The 23,389-nt window shown below is 43.8% G+C and overlaps 2 protein-coding genes across 12 annotated transcripts in view; one reads left to right on the forward strand and one right to left on the reverse strand.

Annotated features, from left to right (window-relative positions):
• Positions 1-6,880, reverse strand: part of SON (SON DNA and RNA binding protein) — a 34,272-nt gene extending 27,392 nt beyond the window's left edge. For all 9 annotated transcript variants that reach the window (XR_011387716.1, XR_011387715.1, XR_011387718.1 and 6 more), the window contains exons 1-2: positions 6,590-6,880; positions 3,489-3,655 (exon numbers count right to left, since the gene is read on the reverse strand). Coding sequence is in view for 5 of the 9 variants with exons in the window: in XM_051833596.2 (XP_051689556.2) it covers positions 3,489-3,655; positions 6,590-6,666 (244 nt within the window). In the remaining 4 variants the exon portion in view is untranslated. The remainder of the gene's footprint in view (positions 1-3,488; positions 3,656-6,589) is intronic.
• A 287-nt stretch (positions 6,881-7,167) lies between these two features.
• Positions 7,168-23,389, forward strand: part of GART (phosphoribosylglycinamide formyltransferase, phosphoribosylglycinamide synthetase, phosphoribosylaminoimidazole synthetase) — a 32,526-nt gene continuing 16,304 nt past the window's right edge. The window contains exons 1-10 of one of the 3 annotated variants that reach the window (XM_008274927.4): positions 7,168-7,303; positions 9,930-10,113; positions 11,699-11,794; positions 12,239-12,413; positions 13,528-13,639; positions 14,265-14,333; positions 16,594-16,719; positions 18,284-18,371; positions 18,949-19,034; positions 19,224-19,392. In XM_008274927.4, coding sequence (XP_008273149.3) covers positions 9,969-10,113; positions 11,699-11,794; positions 12,239-12,413; positions 13,528-13,639; positions 14,265-14,333; positions 16,594-16,719; positions 18,284-18,371; positions 18,949-19,034; positions 19,224-19,392 — 1,066 coding nt within the window. In that variant the 5' untranslated portion in view covers positions 7,168-7,303; positions 9,930-9,968. 3 annotated transcript variants of the gene reach the window in all.

Genomic DNA, 23,389 nt, shown 5'->3' on the forward strand with positions numbered 1-23,389 from the left:
GCGGCCATTTGGGGGAGTGAATCAACAGAGGGAAGACCTCTCTCTATCTCTGCCTCTTTCCCTCTCACTGTGTCTAACTGTCTCTCTCAAATAAATAAAATCTGGAGAAAAAAAAACAACTACCTAGGAATCATTTTTTAAATGCCTCTATTTTTTAAAATTGTCAGTTAAGGTGCCAGCCCTGTGGCTCAGCAGGTTAACGCCCAGCTTGCAGTGCCATCATCCCCTATGGGTGCCAGTTCAAGTCCCAGCTGCTCCACTTCTGATCCAACTCCCTGCTAATGTACCTGGGAAATCAGAGGAGGAAGGTCCAAGTGCTTAGGCTCCTGCACCAACAAAGGAGACCTTGAACAAGCTCTTGGCCTCAGATGGGCTCAGCTCTGGCTGTTGCAGCCATTTGGGGTTAACCAGAGGATGGAAGACCTCTTTCTCTGTCTCTACCTCTCTAACTCTTAAATAAATAAAATATTGAAAAAAAAAAAAAAAGGCAGTTAAATTAAATCTTACAGATCCCAGAAAAAGCTGGTAAGAAATGCCAGTCAATAGTAGAAAAATATAAGCCAGTAACACATGACAAGACCCAGCCACGGCAATTTTTTTTTTAAGATTAATTTATTTGAAAGGCAGAGTTACACACAGAGGGAGAGCCAGAGACTTCCATCTGCTTGTTCATTCCCTAAATGGTCACAACAGCTGGGACTGGGCCAGGCTGAAGCCAGGAGCCTGAAACTGGGTCTCCCACGTGGGTATCAACTTTTAAAGCACGTGGGCCATGTTCCACTGCTTTACTAGACACATTAACAGGAGGCTGGATCAGAAGTAGAAAAGCAGGGGACTCGAATTGATAGGATATACTGGCATTACAGATGGCAGCTGAAACTGCTATCCTGCAACGCCAGTCCCCTAAGAAAACATTTTCTTCATTCTACTCATTTTCTATTGCTTAATTGCAGAATATCAAATGTTAGTTAAGTTACACTCCAATAAAAAAAAAAAAAACTGTAGCTAGAACCATGAAATCTAAACAATGCTTAAAATCCTTCATTTCTAAACATAAATTTCAATAAAAGCAATGAATCACCTTCATTATGTTTAAAGATTTATTTATTTGAAAGGCAGAGAGCTAGAGAGACAGAGAGGCAGAGGCAAAGAGAGAGAGAGAGAAGAGAGAGAGAATCTTCCATCCACTGGTTTATTCCTGAGATGGCCTCAACAGCCAGAGCTGTGCTGATACAAAGCCACGAGCCTCTTCTAGGTCTCCCACGTCGGTGCAGGGGCCCAAGGACTTGGGCCATCTTCTACTGCTTTCCCAGGCCATAGCAGAGAGCTGGAATGGAACTGGAACAGTCGGGACTCGAACTGGTGCCCATATGGGAAGCCAGCATTGCCAGCAGTGGCTTTACCAGCTATGCCACAGCGCCAGCCTCCATTATGATTTTAAGTGTAGTGGATATGAAATCAAGACAGATGCTAGGTTTGGATTTTAATGTAAAACCTCTTATAGTCTTAAAAATCACTACAGGGTAGATATTTGGGTTAGCAGTTAAAGAGACCAGTTATGTAACATGGCAGGTACTTGGGTTCAATACCTGTCTCTGGCTCTTGACTCCAGCTGCCTGCCAGGTGCAGACCCTGAGAAACAGTACTGATGGCTCAAGTAATGGAGTTCCTGCCATCCATGCCAGACATGGATTGAGGCCGGCGCCGCGGCTCACTAGGCTAATCCTCCACCTTGCGGTGCGGCACCGGCACACCAGGTTCTAGTCCCGGTCGGGGCGCCGGATTCTGTCCCGGTTGCCCCTCTTCCAGGCCAGCTCTCTGCTGTGGCCAGGGAGTGCAGTGGAGGATGGCCCAAGTGCTTGGCCCCTGCACCCCATGGGAGACCAGGAGAAGTACCTGGCTCCTGCCATCGGATCAACGCGGTGTGCCGGCCACAGTACACCGGCCGCAACAGCCATTGGAGGGTGAACCAACGGCAAAGGAAGACCTCTCTCTCTCTCTCACTGTCCACTCTGCCTGTCAAAAAAAAAAAAAAAAAAAAAAAAAAAGACATGGACTGAGCCCCAGGCTCCTTGTTTCAGCCCTAGCCAGGGCCACTGTGGACATATGTGCAGTGAACCAGCAGAGTGTTCTCTCTCAAATAAATCAAAATTAAAAAAAAAAAAAAAAAAAAAAAAAATACGTCCTGGCTATCATACCTCTCAAAACCAACATTCAGGGGCTAGCGTTGTAGGGTACTGCATTAAGCTGTGGCCTGCAATGCCAGCATCCCATATGAATGTGGCTTTCAGTCCCAGCTGCTCCACTTCTGATCCAGCTCCCTGCTAATGTACCTGAGAAAGCAGAATATTGTCCAAGTGTTTGGGCCCCTACAAACAGGAAACCCAGATGAAGCTCCAGGCTTCTGGCTACAGCCTGGCCCAGCAATGGCCACTGCAGCCATTTGGGTAGTGTACCAGCAGATGGAAGATATCTCTCTATCTCTCTTTTTCTAAGTCTGCCTTTCAAAGAAATAAATCTTAAAAAAAAAAAAAAAAAAACCAAAACACATAATATTCAATAAAAACCCACACTCAAAATACTATCCCCTAGACACTAAGTAACTCAATAAAGATAAAACCATATTCTATAACAAATCAAGCAAACCCTCCAATGTTCATGGTTCAGTACAATTACATTTTCAAAGGTTTTTTTTTTTAAGATTCGTTTATTAAAGAGTTGCAGAGAGAGCGAGAGGTCTTCTATCCGTTGTTTCACTTCCCAAATGGCTGCAGCCAGAGGTGGGTCAATCTGAAGCCAGGAGCCAGGAGTTTCTTCTGGGTCTCCCACATGGGTGCAGGGGCCCAAGGACTTGGGCCATCTTCTACTGATTTCCCAGGCCATAGCAGAGAGCTATGGATTGGAAATGGAGCAGCTGGAACTCAAACCAGTGCCCATATGAGAGGCTGGCACTGCAGGTGGCATCTTTACCTGCAATGCCACAGCACCGGCCCCTCAAAGGTGGTCTGAAACAACAAAGTCTTTAGTAAATCAAAGATAAACTCAAGAGCCAATGTTATAGCATAGCATGTTAAACTGCCACTTACAATGCTGGCATTCCATATCACATATCAACATGCCAGTTTGAGTCCTGGTTATTTGGCTTTCCACTCAGGGCACTGCTGACACACTGAGGAAAGCAGTAGAAGATATTTAAAATGTGTGGGCCCCTACCACTCACATGAAAGACCTGGACAGAGTTCCAAGTTCGTGGTTCTATCCACTGCTGCCCTTTGGGGAGTAAACCAGCAAACGTAAACTGTCTTTCCCATCTGCTTTCAAATAAACAAGTAAGTCTTTAAAAATGGAAAAATTTGAATTTACTGAAGTTTTAGATTTAATGAACATTTAAATACCTTGCAGTCAATAAATAATTCTATTAACCTTAAAATTAAACAAAAAATAAATAAAAATTTAAACAGAAAAACACCTGATCATCTCCAACTTACCTGGCTTACATCGTAGTTCTGTATCTAGGACCCCAGAAAGGACTTCTTCTATCTTCTGCACTATTTCTTCATTTGGGAGATTCCTGGCAGAGGCAGCTGCATCACCTGCCTGGTTTCCTTCAACAGGTGTATTTGTTTCACCATTTAGCTGGCCTTCACTCCTTCCACTGAACAAGAAAAGATATCAAATTCATGCTTTATCATACCATACTAAAAAAAAAAAAAAACCCTAACTAATATATTTATACATTACTGTGTCCATGTTTCATCCTTTTCCTATTTCAGATGTTCATCACCAACAGAGCTCCCTTCACACTATTTACTTGTAGTTAGTACATGTTCATTTTTACATAAAAGTTTTCATAATTATAAAAGTTAAAAAATTCATTAAAACAGGTTTCTAAGCACTCTCCAGAACTTTAACTTGAGGCTTTTGGGTTTCCTATACAGTTCTCTAAAGGGAGGAAAATTTGTTAAAAGAGTCCAACCACAAATCCAAAGAAAAATACATGACCTAACATGGTAGAAAACAATGGACACAGATTACAATTACCATCAACAGTAACAAGAACAAAAATGCTGGCCACAGACTCACTGATTAAAAAGAGCAACTTACAGTATCTTAAAGAGAAAAATATATTAACATGACATTTACTAACTTACCTAAAATATGATGCAAAACAACAAAAAACTGGTGTTCAAAAAAACTCACATAAATCAAGTGACAACTCATTTATACTAACAGTAACAGCACAGACAGCTTAACATGTCTTCAATTTATAGAGCCAGAAGACACTTAATATAAATTCTTGTCATTCACCTAGTCATTCTATTTTTAAATTTGTAAAATTTTGAAACACCCAATAATTCAAAAAACGGTTCAACTTTAATTCAACTTCAATTTTCAGCTATATGAAAACACATAAAAAATTATGCTCCAATATCTCATAAAAGTCTGAAGGGTCAAAAGAAAAAAAATTCTGTAAACTGTATGTCATTAAAGAACATTTGGCTTTCTAATACTATGAGTCATGTAACACTAATTAATAACTATTGACTATAAACTAGTGGAATACCTTTTTTAACTCACTTGATCCCAACAGAAATCTAAGGTCACCACTTAGTTATTTTGATTTTAGACAGAAAAGCACACAGAAGAAACTTAGCTGAAGATCACACAAACTAGTAAGAAATAAACCTGGTATTCAAAACCAGGTACTAAACCATCTATATGCAACAGACAACTTGCTATTTGTCAGCCTCACTACCTTGCACTGATGAATGAAAAAGCACAAAAGAAAAACAGCTCACTGAAATGGCAAGTAATAAAAAATGTTTTTAGGTAATGAGTTATGGATTATAAAGAATCTGCCTATTTTTCTACAAATGTGTATCTATAATTTTCTTTTTAGATTTTCCTTCTGGAGCACTTTTACATGTTACCTAAGTACTATAGGAGTACACACTTATCACTCTTAATATTGGAACACTACAACTTTAAGACAGTTTCTTAAGAATTATGACTTCATATTAAAGCTACAAGGATGTTGATCACAATTGCTGAAAAGCAAATTTCAAACAACCAAAATATGGGACATTGAATATCTACAATAGAATTCAATGACACAATGTAGAATATTCAAAAGCTACCATGACAAACAAACCTATTCACATATCAGGTGGAAAACAATCAATACAAAACAAAATGACAGTTCACAAAATACACATGTAATCTATATGCACAAGGAAAAAAACTGAAAGTATGTAAAAACATCAATAAATAGGCTGTTTCCTATGTTTTCTGAATGTTCTACAATAACAGCTCATTTTCTAACAGAAAATCTGAATTAAAAACAAGGCTTATTAACATATGCAAGCACAACTACTTATGGCATGTAACTAACAGTTTCCAGGAAAATTTTATTTCCTTAGGTCAGGTCTCTTCTCATCCTAAAAACACACCAGCTTTATCACAAAATTCTAAAGAGCAATATAGTAGGATGACACATTTCCCACTTAAAACATCATTCTGTAAAAACAATTCTGGCAATAACAATATATCAATGCCCCAACAATCCTACGTCAGGGCTCTTAATTCCCAACTGTGTTTTCGGTGGATTTTTAAAATCTCCTACTGCTCTTGCTCTCAACTTTCAAAATACAATTAGCAAAACTACTTGAACTTAAGAAAACTAGCTGGGTTTCACTATTTCTTTCCTATATCCCTGCTTTCAAGGAACTGTATTTTATACAAGCCAAAATCTCAAAGACCAGCATTCACCAACAACATTTTCTTCCCTGTGTAAACAACCTTTTCTCTGGAAATCTTTCCCCCTTAAAGTACCGTGAAACCAAGGAAAGCCCATGTGAGGTCTAACAGCAATAGCCAATACAGTGTGGTGGTCGAAGATGTCAACGCAAGCAGGGTGACAGATCTACACACAAAGTCCACTTTCATCAGTCTTTCAAAATTCCCTCCCATCCCAACTCGAATATTTTTCTCCCACAGACTAATAATATAGGTGAACTGTTTGAATTTAAAACTCTAGCCTATTAGAATGCTGCGTGGTGGAAACCACAGGACACTCGGACCGAATAATCTAATTACTGGATCCCGACCCCGAAACGGCCCGAAACTTGCAAGAATGGAGATTTAAGATTACCCAAGAAACGGCCGTTAGAGACCCTTTCCGGTCACCGGCACCGGCCGGCGAAATCCGCGGAGGCGGAGAGGGGGAGGGGAAACGCGGCGGCGGAGGTGGAGCTGAGGAAGGAACTAGGCCCGTCCCTGCCGGACAACCAGGCCTACAAGTCGCTCGAGGACCGCGGGCGACCGAACGGGGAGAAAGAGCGAACATCCTCACTCCGACTTTCAGGAGGGAGTCTGGGCTCACGGCTAAAAGGGCCCAATTCCAAGGGGAGGAAGGGAGGGAGCGGATGGGGGTTGGGGGGGAGGGCCCGGAAAATGGATCCCAGGCCCAGGCGGGGCCGTAGCGGAGCCTGAGCCGAGGAACGACGGCGTCTCTGGAGAGAGGTGCCAGGGAAGGCTAGGCAGGGCCCTAACGGCCCGTTCGTAGCACAATGGCCTGGGAGGCGGTTACCTGGAAAGCTCCTGTTGGATTTCCCGGAATTTACTGACCACGAAAGACCTAAAAATCTGCTCGATGTCGGCCGCCATGGCGTCCGCTCCGTTCTCTCAACTCCTCCTCGCTAGTCCTCCAGGCTCCCAGCATGCCTCGGGAAGAGGCGCAGCGGCCAATTCCTTCTCTCGCCTTTCTGATTGGCCGCGACGGCGCGTCCGGCCCGGCACGCTCCGCCCACCGGCCAATCAGCGAGCGCGGCCCCACTCTCCTCTGCTGTTTCTGAGCCGCTTCGGGTAGAGGTGCTGACGTTTGCGCCGCGCACGACTGTGTCCGCCATGTTAGTGTCTGACGCAGGCGCCATTACAGGAGCAGCAGCTCTGGTGGCGGCCCTGTCAGCCTGAGTTGTCACCTGCCTACGGTGCTCGGGGGCTTTAAAAGGCTCGCTATAGCGAGAAAAGGGGGCAAGGAGGGCAGCAGGGTGCCTGGCACAAGGCACCCGGGCGTCTGCGGGGCACGCCAGGCTGTTTTCGTCGGCGGCTTGCCTCCGGGAGAGAACTAGCCAGCCTTCGCCCCCACTGTGGTGTGAACACGAAGCCCCCATTTTTATTTCGTGTCTCTCCCGCTGCCCTCTCCAGCGGCCTCATCCTGTCAGCTGTGGGCCTGAGGTCCCGCGTCCAAAGCCTGGGGCCCGTCCAGGAGCCCAGCGCGTCCCGGCATTTGCGCACTTAGCCGGTCAGTTCCGAGTCTCGTCGGAGCACACAGCTAGCGAAAGGCGGGCCTGGCACCGTGGCGCTCGCACTCCTCGGGGCCCAGGGGGCTCCCGAGGGGGCGTGCGGGCGTTTCGAGGCGCCCCGCACCACGGCGTCTCCGCAACGCGCGCCAGGGCTGCGGCGGCCGCGCCCGCTCGGCGGCCTCGCCGCGGGGACCCCGGCCGCGCCGGCCGACGGGGAGGGGCCGTCCGCGGGGCGGGGCGGGGCGGCTGGCGCGCGCCGGATCCCGCCGGGCCGACTTCCGGCGAGTGGGCGCGCGCGGCGTGGTCGCCGGGTGGCGGTGCGTGAGCCCTGCGGCGCGTGAGTGGGGTACGTGTGGGACTGGGCTCAGGGGTGTCGCGCGGGGAGCTGAACGCGGCCCCCGGGAAAGCGGCGCAGCCGAGGACGGCTTCGTCTTGGGTTGAAATAACGGTGGATGGGGGCTGGCCATGTGCTTTTCTTGCGCTTAACCGCGGCTGAACGTCTGAGCGTTCGCGTTCCGGGCTTTGCGAGGTGTCAGGGGTTTTTTGCATCTTCATGGCTTTTTTAGGCTAGAACCCGAAATCGGTGTGCTTAGTTGATCATATCCTCTCGTGTATGCACCCGTCGTCTCAGATTACACGTTCTGCTTTTGTAATAAGTTTCTACTTTATGCACCAAATCCTTTGAAATCTGACTCCTTTATACTGTTTATATTATAGTTACGCATTCAGACGATTGAAGCCCGAGAAGGTTAAAGCCCCTCCTGACCTCCCAGCTAGTCAGGGGCGGTGGGCCGCACCCTCGCAAAGGCCCCTAAACCACTCCTGACCTTAGATGCCTGCTGCCCGGGTGCTAATGTATTTCGATGACTGTAAACAGGAAAAATGTCCTTCACTGACAAACTAAATATGTGCCATTTTGTCTACATGCAAAGATTTTTGTGTGTATTTCAGATATTTCAGCACATAGAGCAAGTGCACTGTCCGTCTTCCATTAGGCCGAAGTAGCTTTTTCTTATTTAGCAGATTTTTTTTCCTTTACTCAAATTTTTCATGATCATCATCATTGCAACTGTTAAGGAGTATGTGAAGCAAGATTGCTTCAGTTAGAATCCAGGCTCTACCTGCTCTGTGACCTACAACAAGCTGTTTAAGGGAACCAGGCCCCCATCTCTTTTATGTGTTAAGTGATGATGATAAATGTGTCTGCTGCATAGGATTCTAATGTAATGGTTTGAAAACTTGTTTCTCTCCCTCAAATATCAACTTTAGGTAAAAGTAACCATGAACTATAACAAGTTAATTTTAGTTATGAGTGCTAGAAATTGTGCTGATTTTTCAGAAATGTTATTTCAATTTATCTTCACATAGCCGTGGTCACACTGTTAGCTTGAGACAATAGCTGTTCCATCCATTTTGCTGAGATTCAAATGCCAGAACTAAAGTCAGATGTGTTGGAATTTAATTTTTGCTTTCTCCACCAATTTTCTATCATACTGCTTAAAATAGGGGTCAGCAAACTATAGCCCACATGCCAAATCTTTTATGCCGTGTTTTTTGTACAGTCTATTAAATAAGAATGCCTGGGAAAAACAATGTTCTTATCACATCATTATTTGAAGTTTATATAAAGTTTTATTGAAACAATCATTTTATTTTGTTATTCTGGCTTCCTGTTGCTTAGAGCACTGATAGGAACTAATTTCCTACCTGCTGTAAATTTTGTGAACATTGGCACTTTTGTGAATATTGTCTGGCTACTTTCATAGAGTGGATAGTCTCAAGAGACCTCAAGGCCCTCAAAACCTAGTTTACTATCTGACCTTTTACAAATAAAGTTGCTGATCCCTTACCTTCAATATTTCTTTCGCTTTGTGATACACATAAAGTCTATTACCTGTAAGATCTCAAGGTTTAAAAATGGACATGTTAAATTCACTTTGATTCACTTTTTTCTTAGCTAAGACTTGATGATTAAATCTAAAAGTGAAGCCCGATGAAGTGAGATTATCAGTTAACGAACTGTAAAGGTCCATTTTCCATTTCTAGCAGCACAATACTGAGTAAGTTACAAAAATATTCTTTTAGCTTACAGTTGAAGCAGTCTGCGGCCAAGGGCAGTGGCTGGTGAAGCCATCTTGTTGGCAGACTCCTGAAGTGGCAGAAGGCATGACGTGAAGAGATAGGGAGCAGCTGTGTTTGTATCTGGTCTCCCCTTTTTATAAAGCAGTGGGGAAAGCAGTCGCGGGGCTGCACCCTAATGACTTTATGCAGTCATCCTATAATCACATCTAAAGGCCCTCCCTCTAACCGCCATGATCAGATTCAGTTCCGCCTTCCTAATGCTACACTATGGGGATTAAATTGCAAGACGTGAAGCTCAAACCATAACAGGAGCTCAATCACCATTCATTTTGTAACCTACCTCTTTTGACCAGTCTGCCTAATTTTTAAAATACCTCTCTTTCTGACTGTAATCATATGTGTCGAACTATGAATTCCAGTTTCTCAAAAGTGGATGAAAAAATGTCACTTGTGCAAGTACAAATAATTAAATCATATTGGGGACTTGTGATTTCTAAAGTGCGTACATTCTGAATTATCCACTGTGGTTTGCTTTTCATGCAGGTTTTGTTTTCCTTTGGAATTCCTGCTTTGCACACAGCAATGACGGCCCGAGTACTTGTAATTGGCAATGGAGGCAGGGAACACACGCTGGCCTGGAAACTTGCACAGTCCATTCATGTCAAACAAGTGTTGGTTGCACCAGGAAATGCAGGAACTGCTTGCTCTGAAAAGATTTCAAATGCTGGTAATCATATTTTGTTTTTCTTTCTTTGAGAGGCAGAGAAAGTGATTGACAGAACTTTCATCTGCTGGTTCACTCCTCAGATGTCCACAGTAGCCGCCAGCTGAGACTGAAGCCAGAAGCCTGGAATTCAGTCCAGATCTCCCACATGGGTAGCAGGAACTCAATCACTCGAGCCATCGCTTGTTGACTCCCGGGGTGTCCATTAGCAAGAAACTGGATTCAGGAGCTAGATAGAGATGGGTATTGAATTGAGGTACTGGGATATGGCATACCGAATGTGGCATCTTTTTTTTTTTTTTTTTTTAAGATTTATTTATTTATTTATTTATTTATCTGAAAGAGTTACACAGAGAGAGGAGAGGTCCTCCATCCGATGGTTCACTGGAGTGAACCAGCAGATAGAAGATCTCTCCCTCTCTGTCCTCTTTCTGCCTTTCAAATAAATTTTTTTTAAAAAATGAAAATAAATAGATAGCTTATCTTGTAACCTGTCCCTTTGTGCAGAGCACCTTGAGATGTCAGCATGTGTACCAATGGTAGTCCAGATACAGTGAAGCACGAGAGCCCTACAGAACCCATATCCATGTTCATATGTGGTTCATGCTACTGCTCATTACTTAGGACTCCATCAAGAAAGAAAATGTGCCTGGTTTATAAGTTGCAGAACAGAGGTGCATCTTGTTCTTGTTGTTGTTGTTTTTAAAGATTTATATATTGATTTGAAAGGCAGAAATACAGAGAGGCAGAGGCAAAGAGAGAGAAGTCTTCCATCTGCTGGTTCACTTCCCAAATGGCTGCAACAGCCAGAGCTGGACCGATCGAAAGCCAGGAGCCAGGAGCATCTTCCAGGTCTCCCACGCGGTTGCAGAGGCCCAAGGACTTGGGCCATCTTCCACTGCTTTTCCAAGCCACAGCAGAAAGCTGGATCGGAAGTGGAACAGCCAGGACTTGAACCAGCGCCTTATGGGATGCCAGCACTGCAGGCAGCAGCTTTACCCACTACACCACAGTGCCAGCCCCCAAAGCTGAATCTGAAAATCATCATTCAGTTCTTTGCTTAAAAAGCTTTGCCTGAAAGAGATCCCTCCTGACTCAATGAGAGTCTCCCAATTCACCTCATATCAGATTTGCTTAATTCTTTGATGTTTGCTATTTATTGCTTGCATATTTATCTTAAATGTAGGGACCCTGTTTGTATTAACATCTTAATGCTAGTACCTAGGAAGTAGCTAACAGATAACTGAGTTTTTAGTAGGAATGAATGATGTTAAAAGATGAGTTGTGAGTACGTTCTGTGTGTGTTTTTTGTTTACAGTCAACAGTGGTGGCATGTACACCATGATTTATGGTTTTTGAGTTTACTGGTACCTTCATCATTTAACTGGCTACAGTGATTACCAACAACTGAACTTTAGTGCCTAGCCTAAAGCACTCTTCTGAATTTCTCATGGTGAAACTGTCATCTATGTCAGTAAAACCAGTGGTCAACAGGCATAGGACAGGATGGCATTTAGTCTTTACTTTATCAGTTATAATTTACGTAAACAGAATGTTTTTGTGAATGTGATGTGTTTTCTGTTCACAGCCATCTCAGTCAGTGATCACACTGCCCTTGCTCAATTCTGCAAAGATGAAAGCATTGAGTTGGTAGTTGTTGGACCTGAGGCGCCTCTGGCTGCTGGTAAAGTTCATTCTGTTTTTTGTTATGGCATACACAGTGGCAATGGGAGCTCAGGGATCCTCTCATCCAGTTCATTTTACAGACGAGGACTTGTATAATATGTTGCCCAAGGAGTTTTCACCATCTTGAATTTTATGGATTCAAGACGTTCTTCCACATACATCTGTAATATGATAAGTTATAGATCAAATTTGCAGACATGGGAAGCATTTTATGTATCTTTGTTCTGCTCTGATCTAGGGTCTATTTAATAATCTGTATATGCAGATATAATAAATATCTTTTGCTGGATTTCAGTCACCTATTGATAGCATTTTATTTATAGCTTACTCTCTCCCACCAGTGATCTACCTTGTTTAAACATATTTAATGTAATCCTGATTTGTATTCAGCCCAAAAAGCTAGAAAAGCCCTAGTTTACTTAAACTACTTTTGCTTCTGTAGGAATTGTTGAGAACCTAACATCTGCAGGAGTGCGATGCTTTGGCCCCACAGCAAAAGCAGCTCAGCTGGAGTCCAGCAAAAGGTTTGCCAAAGAGTTTATGGATCGACATGGAATCCCAACTGCACGGTGGAGAGCTTTCACCACGCCTGAAGAGGCCTGCAGCTTCATTATGAGGTGTGTAGAAGGCTGCACATGAAGCGCAGTCGTTTCTTAAGATAGTTAGGTCCTTAGGCTGTCGTGAGTTTATGGGAAAATGATTATGGAAAAAATATTCCCAATGAATACTAGGTAAGTTACCCTTTTCCGTTATAAATAAATGGAATTTTATGTGTATATATTAGATAATATTGTAACCTTGCAGAAAGATGAAATTTACTGAGTAGGCCTTAGGGGGAATATGCACCTGTTCTGCAGTCATGCATTCTGCTCACAGCCAAATGGACAACATCAAGAATATTGATTTTTTTTTTTTTTACATAAATAATTAAGAAGAGTGAGAAGATGACTGCTTGGTCATCTATACCACAACTCCAAATGTACATCTTAAAATCAGAAATCCTTTTTTCTATTATTTGGAAAACATTAAGGAATTAATGACAGTTGGTAGACACTTACCTTTGTCTTTTTTGTTGACACTTCCTACTGCCTGGTGTGTTTTCTGTTCAGTCGGGTCAATTTCATTCTTTATTCATTCTTCATCCTACAGGGTTTCTTTGACACTGAATATTATTATTTCCTAGTAGCCAGATGCCTTGGGTAAGTAACAGTTTGTTACTTACTTTGGGTAAGTCTCCTTCTAGTTCCCTAGTCCCACTAGGGAGGTTCTAATGTGTACTTCCAAAAATGGTCTGTGTGTCTGCACTTACGTTGGTCTTACATAACTACATCTCCTACTTAAATGAGAGTATGATTTGCTGCTTTATATCTTCAAGATCACTGCATATCTACTCTGTGCATCTGCTTATTCCAAAGATTGGGCCTACATGATCTCATTATAAGTAAAAAGAAAAAAGCAAAATTGTACAGAGGGACTTCAAAAAGTTCACGGAAAACAGAATTAAAGGATGGTTCCAACTTTCCATGAAATTTTTGAAGCACCCTCGTATGTACCATATGATCATATGGGGGATAAAATACTGTTGAGAAATATGTCAAGAGTGTTGGCATGATAAATAATTATTTTCTTTTCTGCTTTTCAGTTACTATGTAGTATATCACTACAAAAATCCCATTTAACATTTTCACTTGTAAGGGTTTTATTGAGTGTGAAGGTTTGCTCTGTTCACAGCGCAGACTTCCCTGCTTTGGTGGTGAAGGCCAGTGGTCTAGCAGCTGGGAAAGGGGTAATTGTCGCAAAGAACCAAGAAGAGGCCTGCAGGGCTGTCCAGGAGATCATGCAGGTAGGTTGATTCCTCTGGAAAGTTTCATTTTCTGTTCACAATGGGCAGATAGCGCCAAGTTTACAAAATGATACGAAGCCCAAAGGCAGATGTGCTTTTTTAAGAAGACTGTGTTATAGTCCTTCTCAGTACAGTGGTTATTACAAACACCTCTACACTGAAGGCCAAACCAGGATTCTGTTCATTTGAGTTAAGTTCTGACATTCTTTGTTATCTGCTTCTGAACAGTAGAAAATCCTCAGACTATAAAACATAGTAATAAATTCGCATGAGGACAAAAATATTTGTCTTGTGTGGCCCAGTCTAAGCAAGTGGAGTAATCAAGAATAAGGATTAAATATTAAATGTTAATGAAAATATCTATTTTTCCTTTATTTGAAACTGGAAAACCAAATCCTCAGGAGAGTATTATGTTTATTTCACCTGTACCAATTCAGCTCTGCATCATCATCACATAAAAAAATTTGGAAACATTAATATGTTCACTTTAGTCTTTTAGAGACAAAAAAAGAAAATACTAGCATTTTGGGTCTTTTTACAAATGGTGAACTATGACGAAAGTCATTTAAGTAAATATTAAAAGCTTAGAACTCACCTAACTTCTTTTTTTCTAAACTGCAATTAGGAGAAGGCTTTTGGAGCAGCTGGAGAAACAATTGTTATTGAAGAACTCCTTGAAGGAGAAGAAGTATCTGTACGTATATTCACTTTTTTTTTGACTTTTATGAAGTATAGAAGCTGTTTCCTGATGAATGTGTCCCCCCCCTTTAAAAAACTTAATTTAATCTGGCCACTTGGTCTAAAAAAACACAAACCCAGCAATTACAAAGAAATTTGAATACCTTAAGTGTTTGAAGTGCAAAATGAAAAAAGAATTACTCTTTCTGTAACCAACCCCACTGCATTAATGGGAAGACTTGGATTTTTTTTTTTAAGATTTATTTATTTATTTGAAAGTAAGAGTTACACAGAGAAGGAGAGGCAGAGAGAGAGAGGTCTTCCATCCACTGGTTCACTCCCCAATGGGCCGCAACAGCCGGAGCTGCACAGATCCGCTCTGGGTCTCCCACATGGGTGCAGGGGCCCAGGCACTTGGGCCATCTTCTACTGCTTTCCCAGACCAGAGCAGAGAGCTGGATTGGAAGTGGAGCAGCTGAGACTCGAACTGGTGCCCATATGGGATGCCAGCCTTGCAGGAGGCAGCTTTAGCCACTACACCACAGCACCGACCCCAAGACTTGGATTTACATCACGTGTTATTAAGGTTCTGAATTAGTCAGACGTTCCTGCTTGCGCAGCTGTTTGGACACCAGTTGGGATGCCCAAGTGCTGTATCAGAGTGCCCAGGTTTAATCCTGGCTCTGTCCCTGATTCCAGCTTGCAGGAGGCAGCAATGATGGCTCAAGTAATTAGATTCCTGCAGTCCACACTGGAGACCCGGTTTGAGTTCCTGGCTCCAGCTTCCATGGCTAGGCCACAGCCATTATGACTGCTTGATGAACCAGCACATGGGAATTGTTTCTCTGCCTCTCAGGTGAACAAAGACTTTTTTAAATTCATGTTTTTTCTCTTATATACAATTTACTGTATAATAGTAATAGAAATAAAGTCACCTTGAATAGTTTTAATGCCTGGAAATTTTAAGAGAAGGAGAAAGGATGAAATATTTTACTTGCAGAGTAGTTTGTTTTTTTCCCAATCTACCTAAAAATTACAGATCCTTCAGAAGTTGAGTATAGAAGAACTCCGTTGGTTTTTTTTTCATTGTCGTTTTTATGAAGATTTTGTTTTTTATTTATTTAAAAGGTAGAATCATAGGAGGAGAGACAGAGAGAGAGATCTTCCTTCTGCCAATTCACTCCCCTAAATGGCTGAAATAGCCAGGGCTGGGTCAAGCTGAAGCCAGGAACTTCTGGGTCTCCCACATGGGTAGTAGGGGTACAAGTACTTGGGCCATCTTTTGCTGCTTTTCCTAGGCCATTAGCAGTGAGCTGGGTCAGAAGTGGAGCAGCTGGAACTTTAACCAGCAGCCATAAATGCCAGCCCCAAGAACTTGTGTTTTTTGTTTTTTTAACTTTCCTTTTTGAAAGACAGACACAGAGACACATATAGAGAGAGATCTTGCATCCACTGGCTCATTCCCCCAAATGCCCGCAATAGCCAGGACTGGGCCAGGCTAAAGCCAGGATCCTGGAACTCCATCTAAGTCTCCCCCTGGGTGGCAGGGACCCAATTACTTAGGCCATCACCTGCTGCCTTCCAAAGTATGTATTAGCAGGAAGCTGGAATCAGAAGTGAAGCCAGGGGGCTGGCACTGTGGCTTAGCAGGTAAAGCCACTGCCTGCAGTGCTGGCATCCCAGATGGGCACTGGTTCTAGTCCTGGCTGCTCTGCTTCCCATCCAGCTCTCTCCTATGGCCTGGGAAAGCAGTAGAAGGTGGCCCAAGTTGTTGGACCCCTGCACCTATGTGGGAGACCTGGAATTGGCTTCTGGCTTTGGACCGGCCCAGCTTCAGCTGTTGCAGACATTTGAAGAATGAACCAGCAGATGGAAGACCTCTCTCCCCCTTTCCCCCTTTCCCTCTCTCCCTCTCACGCCTCCTCTCCCCCTTCCCCCCTCACACCCCTTCTTCTCTCTCCTCTCTCCCCTCCCCCTCTCCCTCTTGCCCTCTCCTCTCCCCCTCTCTCCCTCCGCCCCTAAGAAAAAAAAAAGTAAAGCCAGGACTTGCACCAGGCATTCAGATATGGGATGTAGGTGTTGCAAGCATCATCTTAACCGTTGGCAACAAACACCCACCCCATACAGGATCTGCTTGACGTATGCAGCTTGAGATTAATGCGTTTTGTTAATTTTATCTTTAAAAAGAAACTTTAAGAGATCAGATATGTATAATTCACCTTATTAAATTGTGTTTACTTTTTGGCATTTAACAGTGAATCCTTTTGTCTCCATAGTGTCTGTGTTTCACTGATGGGAGTACTGTGGCCCCCATGCCTCCAGCACAGGACCACAAGCGATTACTGGAGGGGGATCTTGGCCCCAACACAGGGGGGATGGGAGCCTATTGTCCAGCACCTCAGGTACTTCCCCAGGGCTCTCCTGAAATTCAGTAGTAATTGGTCCTCCTGAAGAGCTCTTTTTTTTTTTTTTTTTTTTTTTTTTTTTTTTTTTTTTTGACAGGCAGAGTGGACAGTGAGAGAGAGACAGAGAGAAAGGTCTTCCTTTGCCGTTGGTTCACCCTCCAATGGCCACCATGGCCAGCGCACTGCGCTTATCCGAGGGCAGGAACCAGGTGCTTCTCCATGCAGGTTCAGGGCCCAAAGACTTGGGCCATCCTCCACTGCACTCCCAGGCCACAGCAGAGAGCTGGCCTGGAAGAGGGGCAACCGGAACAGAATCCGGCGCCCAGACCGGGACTAGAACCCGGTGTGCTGGCGCCGCTAGGTGCAGGATTAGCCAGTTGAGCCACGGCGCCGGCCGAGAAGAGCTCTTACGTGTAATGCTTTTCTGATTATTGTGTTTGTTGTGTAAATTGTACTACTTATCAGCAGGTTGATTTTTTTCTATTAAAAGTAATCTAGTCTCTAAAACTAATCTTTTCTAAAAACTTTTCAAGAACTATGTTAAGACAGTCTAAAATGTAGGATGTGTTGAATAAATCTTCCTGTCCTCTCCTCTCTACACTCGATTTTCAACCAATGGGAACATATTAGATTCCAGAATTATCTTTTGTTCATCTCTGGATATCCACAGCCCAGCACATGAGTGTTATATGTATGTAAGCATTATAAATTGAGGACTGAGTCAGACCATAATCTGTTCTTCTGGCCTTTCCATGTTTCCAATTTCTGAACAGCTTTTCTTAACAAAAGTCTGCATTATTGCATTATAAGTAAGTTCGCACTCCAAAACTCAGTCATCCTTTCATTGTTGATAGTCATAATTGTTTCTGCTGAAAGCACTTTTGCATGTTTTTATTGAGTAAAAGATTAAAAGCCAAATTCTTTTCTTTTTAGGCCTTATAAGTTTGAAATTACAATTTGGTAATAGTGATTTTAATCTAAGAACTATCTCAGTCTAATTTTCAAACTAAGCTTATAAAATCAGATTCATAAGTACATAGGCTTATAAAATATGTGTAGTGTATTCTATAAGTATTTACAAAGGAGCCTCCTGGCAAGAACTTTCTTCATCTTTATTATATTTTGGAAAAATATTTTTTGATGAGCTTCTTTAAAAGCATATGACAGGTGACTTAACAAGTCATGTTAGGCATGGAATGTGGGTTGGCACTGACACTTTGTCAATAAACATGCAATCCCGCCTCTGCTTGCTTACCAGACTCAGGGTATATATTAGTCAAAAAGGAAAGTTATGGTATTTTCTAAGACACTGAGGTGCATTTTAAAGAGGGGAGTAAAGCGTGTACAGTGTGTTAGGCACTGCAGTTGGCACTCTGTCTTCCAGTTCTTTACTGTTCTCAACAAGTAAGGCAAATGGACCTACCTGATGGAGTTGGGAGAATTTAGAAAGTTTGTGAAGTGCTCAGCCGGTCTTAGGTGCTAAAAATATGATAGTTCATGCCCTCGTCATAGAATTTTTCTTAATATCAGTAACACTTAAGTATCACTGTATGTTCCTCAGGTTTCTAAGGATTTGTTACTGAAAATTAAAAATGCTGTTCTTCAGAAAACAGTAGATGGCATGCAGCAGGAGGGCACTCCTTATGTAGGTAAGCACATTGATGTTATTGTTGACATTGTTTGCAATAGAGTAACTTTGCACTGTTGATTAAACTTCCTGGGCCAGCATTGTGGCATAGCAGATAAAGCCGCTGCCTGCAACGCCAGTGTCCCATATGGGCTCTAATGTGAGTACTGGCAGCTCCGCTTCCGATCCAGCTCCCCTGCTAATGGACTGGGAAAGCAGCATCAGATGTCCCAACTACCTAGTCCCCTACCACCAACATGGGAGACTCAGAAGAAGCTCCTGGCTCCTGGCTCCTGGCTCCTGGCTTTGTCCTGGCCCAGCCCTGGCTGTTGCTACCATTTGGAGATTGAACCAGCAGATAGAGGCTCGCTCTTTCTCTTGTTTTCTCTCTGTCTCTGACTTTCAAAATAAATTAATTAAAAAAAATTTTTTTCTCTTTTTGCAGTCTTTTTAATTGGCCACAATTGTAGCATTTATGATTATTTATGATTATTCCAAAACTATGAGTGCCAGAAATATTTATTCTAGATTTTATACTCCTAATACAGTGTTTTCATTATAGACTCCTTTTTCTGTCCTCTTTTTTGTTTTTAATCAAGGAATTCTGTATGCTGGTATAATGCTGACTAAGGATGGCCCAAAAGTTCTTGAGTTTAATTGTCGTTTTGGTGATCCAGAGTGCCAGGTAGGTAACAGTAATTGAAGATGGTATTACTTTGTAGACTCTGTGTGTCATTTTAACTTCAGGATTTATCAGCCTTGAAATACTTATCTTTGAGAAATACTTAGAAGTTCTGCCAGTGGCCTGGCGAATCAAAATGTCTTAAGAAAACAGGAAGTTATCTCAACTGCCACATTGATTGTGTTCTTCCAGGTTATCCTCCCACTTCTTAAAAGTGATCTTTTTGAAGTGGTTCAGTCCACCTTAGATGGCCAGCTCTGCACCTCCTTGCCTGCCTGGCTAGAAAACCATGCTGCTGTTACCGTTGTCATGGCAAGTAAAGGTTATCCTGGAGCCTATACGACGGGTATGGAGATAACAGGTGAGTACGAGGGAAGGAGGGAAGAGTGGGTTTCAAGGTGACAAGTGACCAGCGCAACAGCACGCCTCCCTCCCATACTAATGCCTCTTTGTATTCAGGGTATGAAGGCACCAGAAACCTATCAGTTTTTTTGTTTTTTTGGTTTGTTTTTTTTTTTTTTTTTTTTTTTTTAACTATTTATTTATTTGAAGGCAGAGTTACAGAGAGACAAAGGCAGAAAGAAAGAGAGAGGTCTTCCATCTGCTGGTTCACTCCCCAGATGGCCACAACAGCCGGAGCTGTGCCGATCTGAAGCCAGGAGCCAGGAGCTTCTTCCAAGGGCAAGGACTATCTTCTACTGCTTTCTCAGGCCATAGCAGAGAGCTGGATCGGAAGTTGAGCAGCCAGAACTCAAACCAGCACGCATATGGGATGCTGGTGCCGCAGGCAGCGCCAGCCCCACAACAGTGTTTTTTAAAACATAAAAGAAATTATCTTTGTAAAAACTGTCCTCTTTGGTCATTTTAGAATTTAAATAGTAGATTTTTTTTTAAGATTTAATTACTTACTTGAAAGAGCGGGGGAGAGAGTGAGAGAGAGAGAACACAGGCCTCCATTAGCCAGGGTTGTACCAGGCTGAAGCCAGGAGCTAGGAGCTTTCATCCTGGTCTCCCACATGTGTGGCAGGGGCCCAAACACTTGGGCCATCTTCTGCTTCTTTTCCTTGGTGCATAAGCAGAGAGCAGGATCAGAAGTGAAGCAGCCGGCACATGAACCAGCACCCATATGGGATGCTGGCAAAGCAGGCGGTGGCTTTACTCACTACACCACAATGCCGGCCTCAAGTATTAAGTTATATATGATGAGGCCAGTATGGAGGCACAGTCAGCTAAGCTGCCACCTGCCATGCTGGCATCCCATAGTAGAACACCAGTTCAAGTTCTGCCGTTATGCTTCCAATCCAGCTTCCTGCTAACGTGCCTGCAGAAACATCGGCAGATGACCTAAGTACTTGGGTTCCTGCCAGTCACCTGGGTGACCCTAATGGAGCTCCAGACTCCTGACTTTGGCCTGGTCCAACCTCACCCATTATGGCCATATTGGGAGTGACCAGTGGATGGAGAATAACTCTTGCTGTCTCACTCTTCCCTTTGAATAAATAAATATCTCTCCTTTTTTTTTTTTTAAGTTATTGTATCCAAGAGTTGAAAAAGGTTTCAAAAGAATGAATCCAGGAATTTGGGGTTGGCCTCAATTCAATTTAAATCAAATTTACCTTAAAACATTAAATATTCCCTGCTAACACGCCTGGGAAAGCAACAGAGGATGGCCCAAGTACTTGGATCCCTGCCAGCCATGTAGGAAATTCAGATAGAGTTGTTCTTTTTTAATAATTTATTTGAAAGGCAGAATTATAAATTGAGAGAGAGAGACAGAGATCTTTCATCCACTGGTTCAGTCCCCAAATGGTCGCAACAACCATGGCTAGGCCAGGCCAAAGCCAGGAACCAGGAGTTTCATGCAGGTCTCCCATGTGGGTGCAGGGGGTAATTATTTGGGCCATCTGCTGCTGCTTTCTCAGGCCTTTAGCAGGAAGCTGGATTGGAAGTTGAGCAGCCAGGACACAAATTGGTGCCCATATGGGATGCCAGTGTCACAGGTGGCTGCAGTACCTGCCATGCCACAAGTACTGGCCCACAGTTGGAGTTCTAGGTTTCTGGCATCAGCCTGGTCCAGTTCTAGCCATTGCAGCCATCTGGGTGTGAACTCTAGGGTAGAAAATCTCTCTCTATGTGTGTCTCTTTCTCTGTAACTCTCAAATGAATAAATCTTTTAAGAAAAAATGTTAACAATTGTATATTAGGGAAAAGATAATTGAAGAGAATGCTTTGCACTGCCCTGATATTTCAGCTATTAAGAAAGCAACTTTCCGGCCGGCGCCGCGGCTCACTAGGCTAATCCTCCACCTTGCAGCGCCGGCACACCGGGTTCTAGTCCCGGTCGGGGCGCCGGATTCTGTCCTGGTTGCCCCTCTTCCAGGCCAGCCCTCTGCTGTGGCCAGGGAGTGCAGTGGAGGATGGCCCAGGTGCTTGGGCCCTGCACCCCATGGGAGACCAGGAAAAGCACCTGGCTCCTGGCTCCTGCCATCAGATCAGCGCGGTGCGCCGGCCATTGGAGGGTAAACCAACGGCAAGGGAAGACCTTTCTCTCTGTCTCTCTCTCTCACTGTCCACTCTGCCTGTCAAAAAAAAAAAAAAAAAAAAAAAAAAGAAAGCAACTTTCCTTGAATGACTACAAAAAAAGATAGATGTTTGGCCTAGCAGTTAAGAGGCCCTTGTCCTGTATCTGAATGCCTGGGTTCAGGTCCTGGCTCTGTTCCCAATGCCAGCTTTCTGCTAATGCACACCCTAGGAGATAGCAAGTGATGGCTCATTTAGTTGGCTCCCTGCCACCCTCTTGTGAAATCTGGATTGAGTTGCAAGCTTCAAGCTTAAGTTTGGCCTAGCCCCAGTTGTTAGAAACTCGAATCAGGAGCACAGGCAGGACTTGAACCCGTTCTCTTTCATATGGGATGCATCCCACATAGCACTTTTTTTTTTTTTTTAAGGATTTAAGATTTGAAAGACAGTGTGAGATCTTCCATCCTGTGGTTCACTCCCCAAATGGCCATAAAAGCTGGAGTTGGGTTAAATTGAAGCCAGGAGCTTCTTCTGGGTCTGCCATGTGGGTGCAGGGGCTCAAGAACTTGGGCCACCTTTTTCTTCTTTTCTAGGTGCATTAGCAGGGAGCTGGATCAGAAGTGGAGCAGCCAGGACTCTAGTGGGTACCCAAATGGGAGCCGGCGCCCATGTGGGAGGCCAGAGCTATAGGCTGTGGCTTTACCTGCTACGCCACAGCACCTGTCACACGCCCCCCCCCCCCAAGTAGCATCTTAACTGCTGCACCAGATACCCACTGAAAATTTTTTAGAAATTAAGACAGAGATCTGTCCACTAGTGTATTTCCCTAAGGCCCACAACAGCTAATACTGGGCCGAGCTAAAGCCACGAGTCAGAAACTCAATCTAGGTCTCCCATGTGCGTGGCAGAAACACAACTACTTCAGCCATCCTGGGTGCACATTAGTAGAAAGCTGAAATAGAGAGCCTACCTCGATATTCAAGCCCAGGCACCCTGGCATGGGAGACATGCCAAGCTATGTCTTTTTTTTTTGAAAGACAAGATTAGTAGATTAGTTCTTCCATTCACTGGTTCACTCTGCCAAATGGCAGCAACAGCTGGGCTTGGGCCTGGCCAAAGCCAGGAACCTAGAACTCCATCTGGGTCTGCAGTGCCCAAGCACTTGGGCCATCTTCCACTACCTTCCCAGGCACAGTAGCAGGGAGCTGGATCAGAAGCTGAGCAGCCAGGATTCTAGCCCGTGCTCAGATGGGATACAGTTGTCACAGCTGGCACCTTAACCTGCTGTCCTACAACGTCGGCCTCCCAGGCTGTGTCTTAAATGCTGCGCCAGACAAATTGCTACCCCAGAAATTCCCTTACTCTTAAGTGAAAGTTAGATTTCAAATGCAGGGTTTATTCACTGAAACAAGAGACGATTTTTTTTGTTAAGATTTATTTATTTTGAAAATTGGAGTTACAGGGAGAGAAGGAGAAACAGATAACTTCCATCCACTGGTTCACCCTCCAGACAGCCACAATGGCCAGGGCTGTGCCAGACTGGTGGCAGGAGCCAGGAGCTCCTTCCAGCTGTCCTATATGGGTAGAAGGTGCCCAGGTACTTGGGCCATCTTCCACTGCTTTTCCTAGGCTGTTAGCAGGGAGCTGGAACAGAAGTGGAACAACCAAGACACAAACCGGCACTCATGAGATGCCAACATCTCTCAAGCGGTGACTTTACCCACTACCACAATGACAGCCCTGGAAACAAGTTTTAATCATGAGGGACCAGTGCTGTGGCATAGCAGGTAAGGCCTGCAGTGCTGGCATCGAGTCCCAACTGCTCCACTTCTGATCCA

Source organism: Oryctolagus cuniculus, chromosome 4 (genome assembly GCF_964237555.1).
Source record: "Oryctolagus cuniculus chromosome 4, mOryCun1.1, whole genome shotgun sequence".
Classification (NCBI taxonomy): Eukaryota; Metazoa; Chordata; class Mammalia; order Lagomorpha; family Leporidae; genus Oryctolagus; species Oryctolagus cuniculus.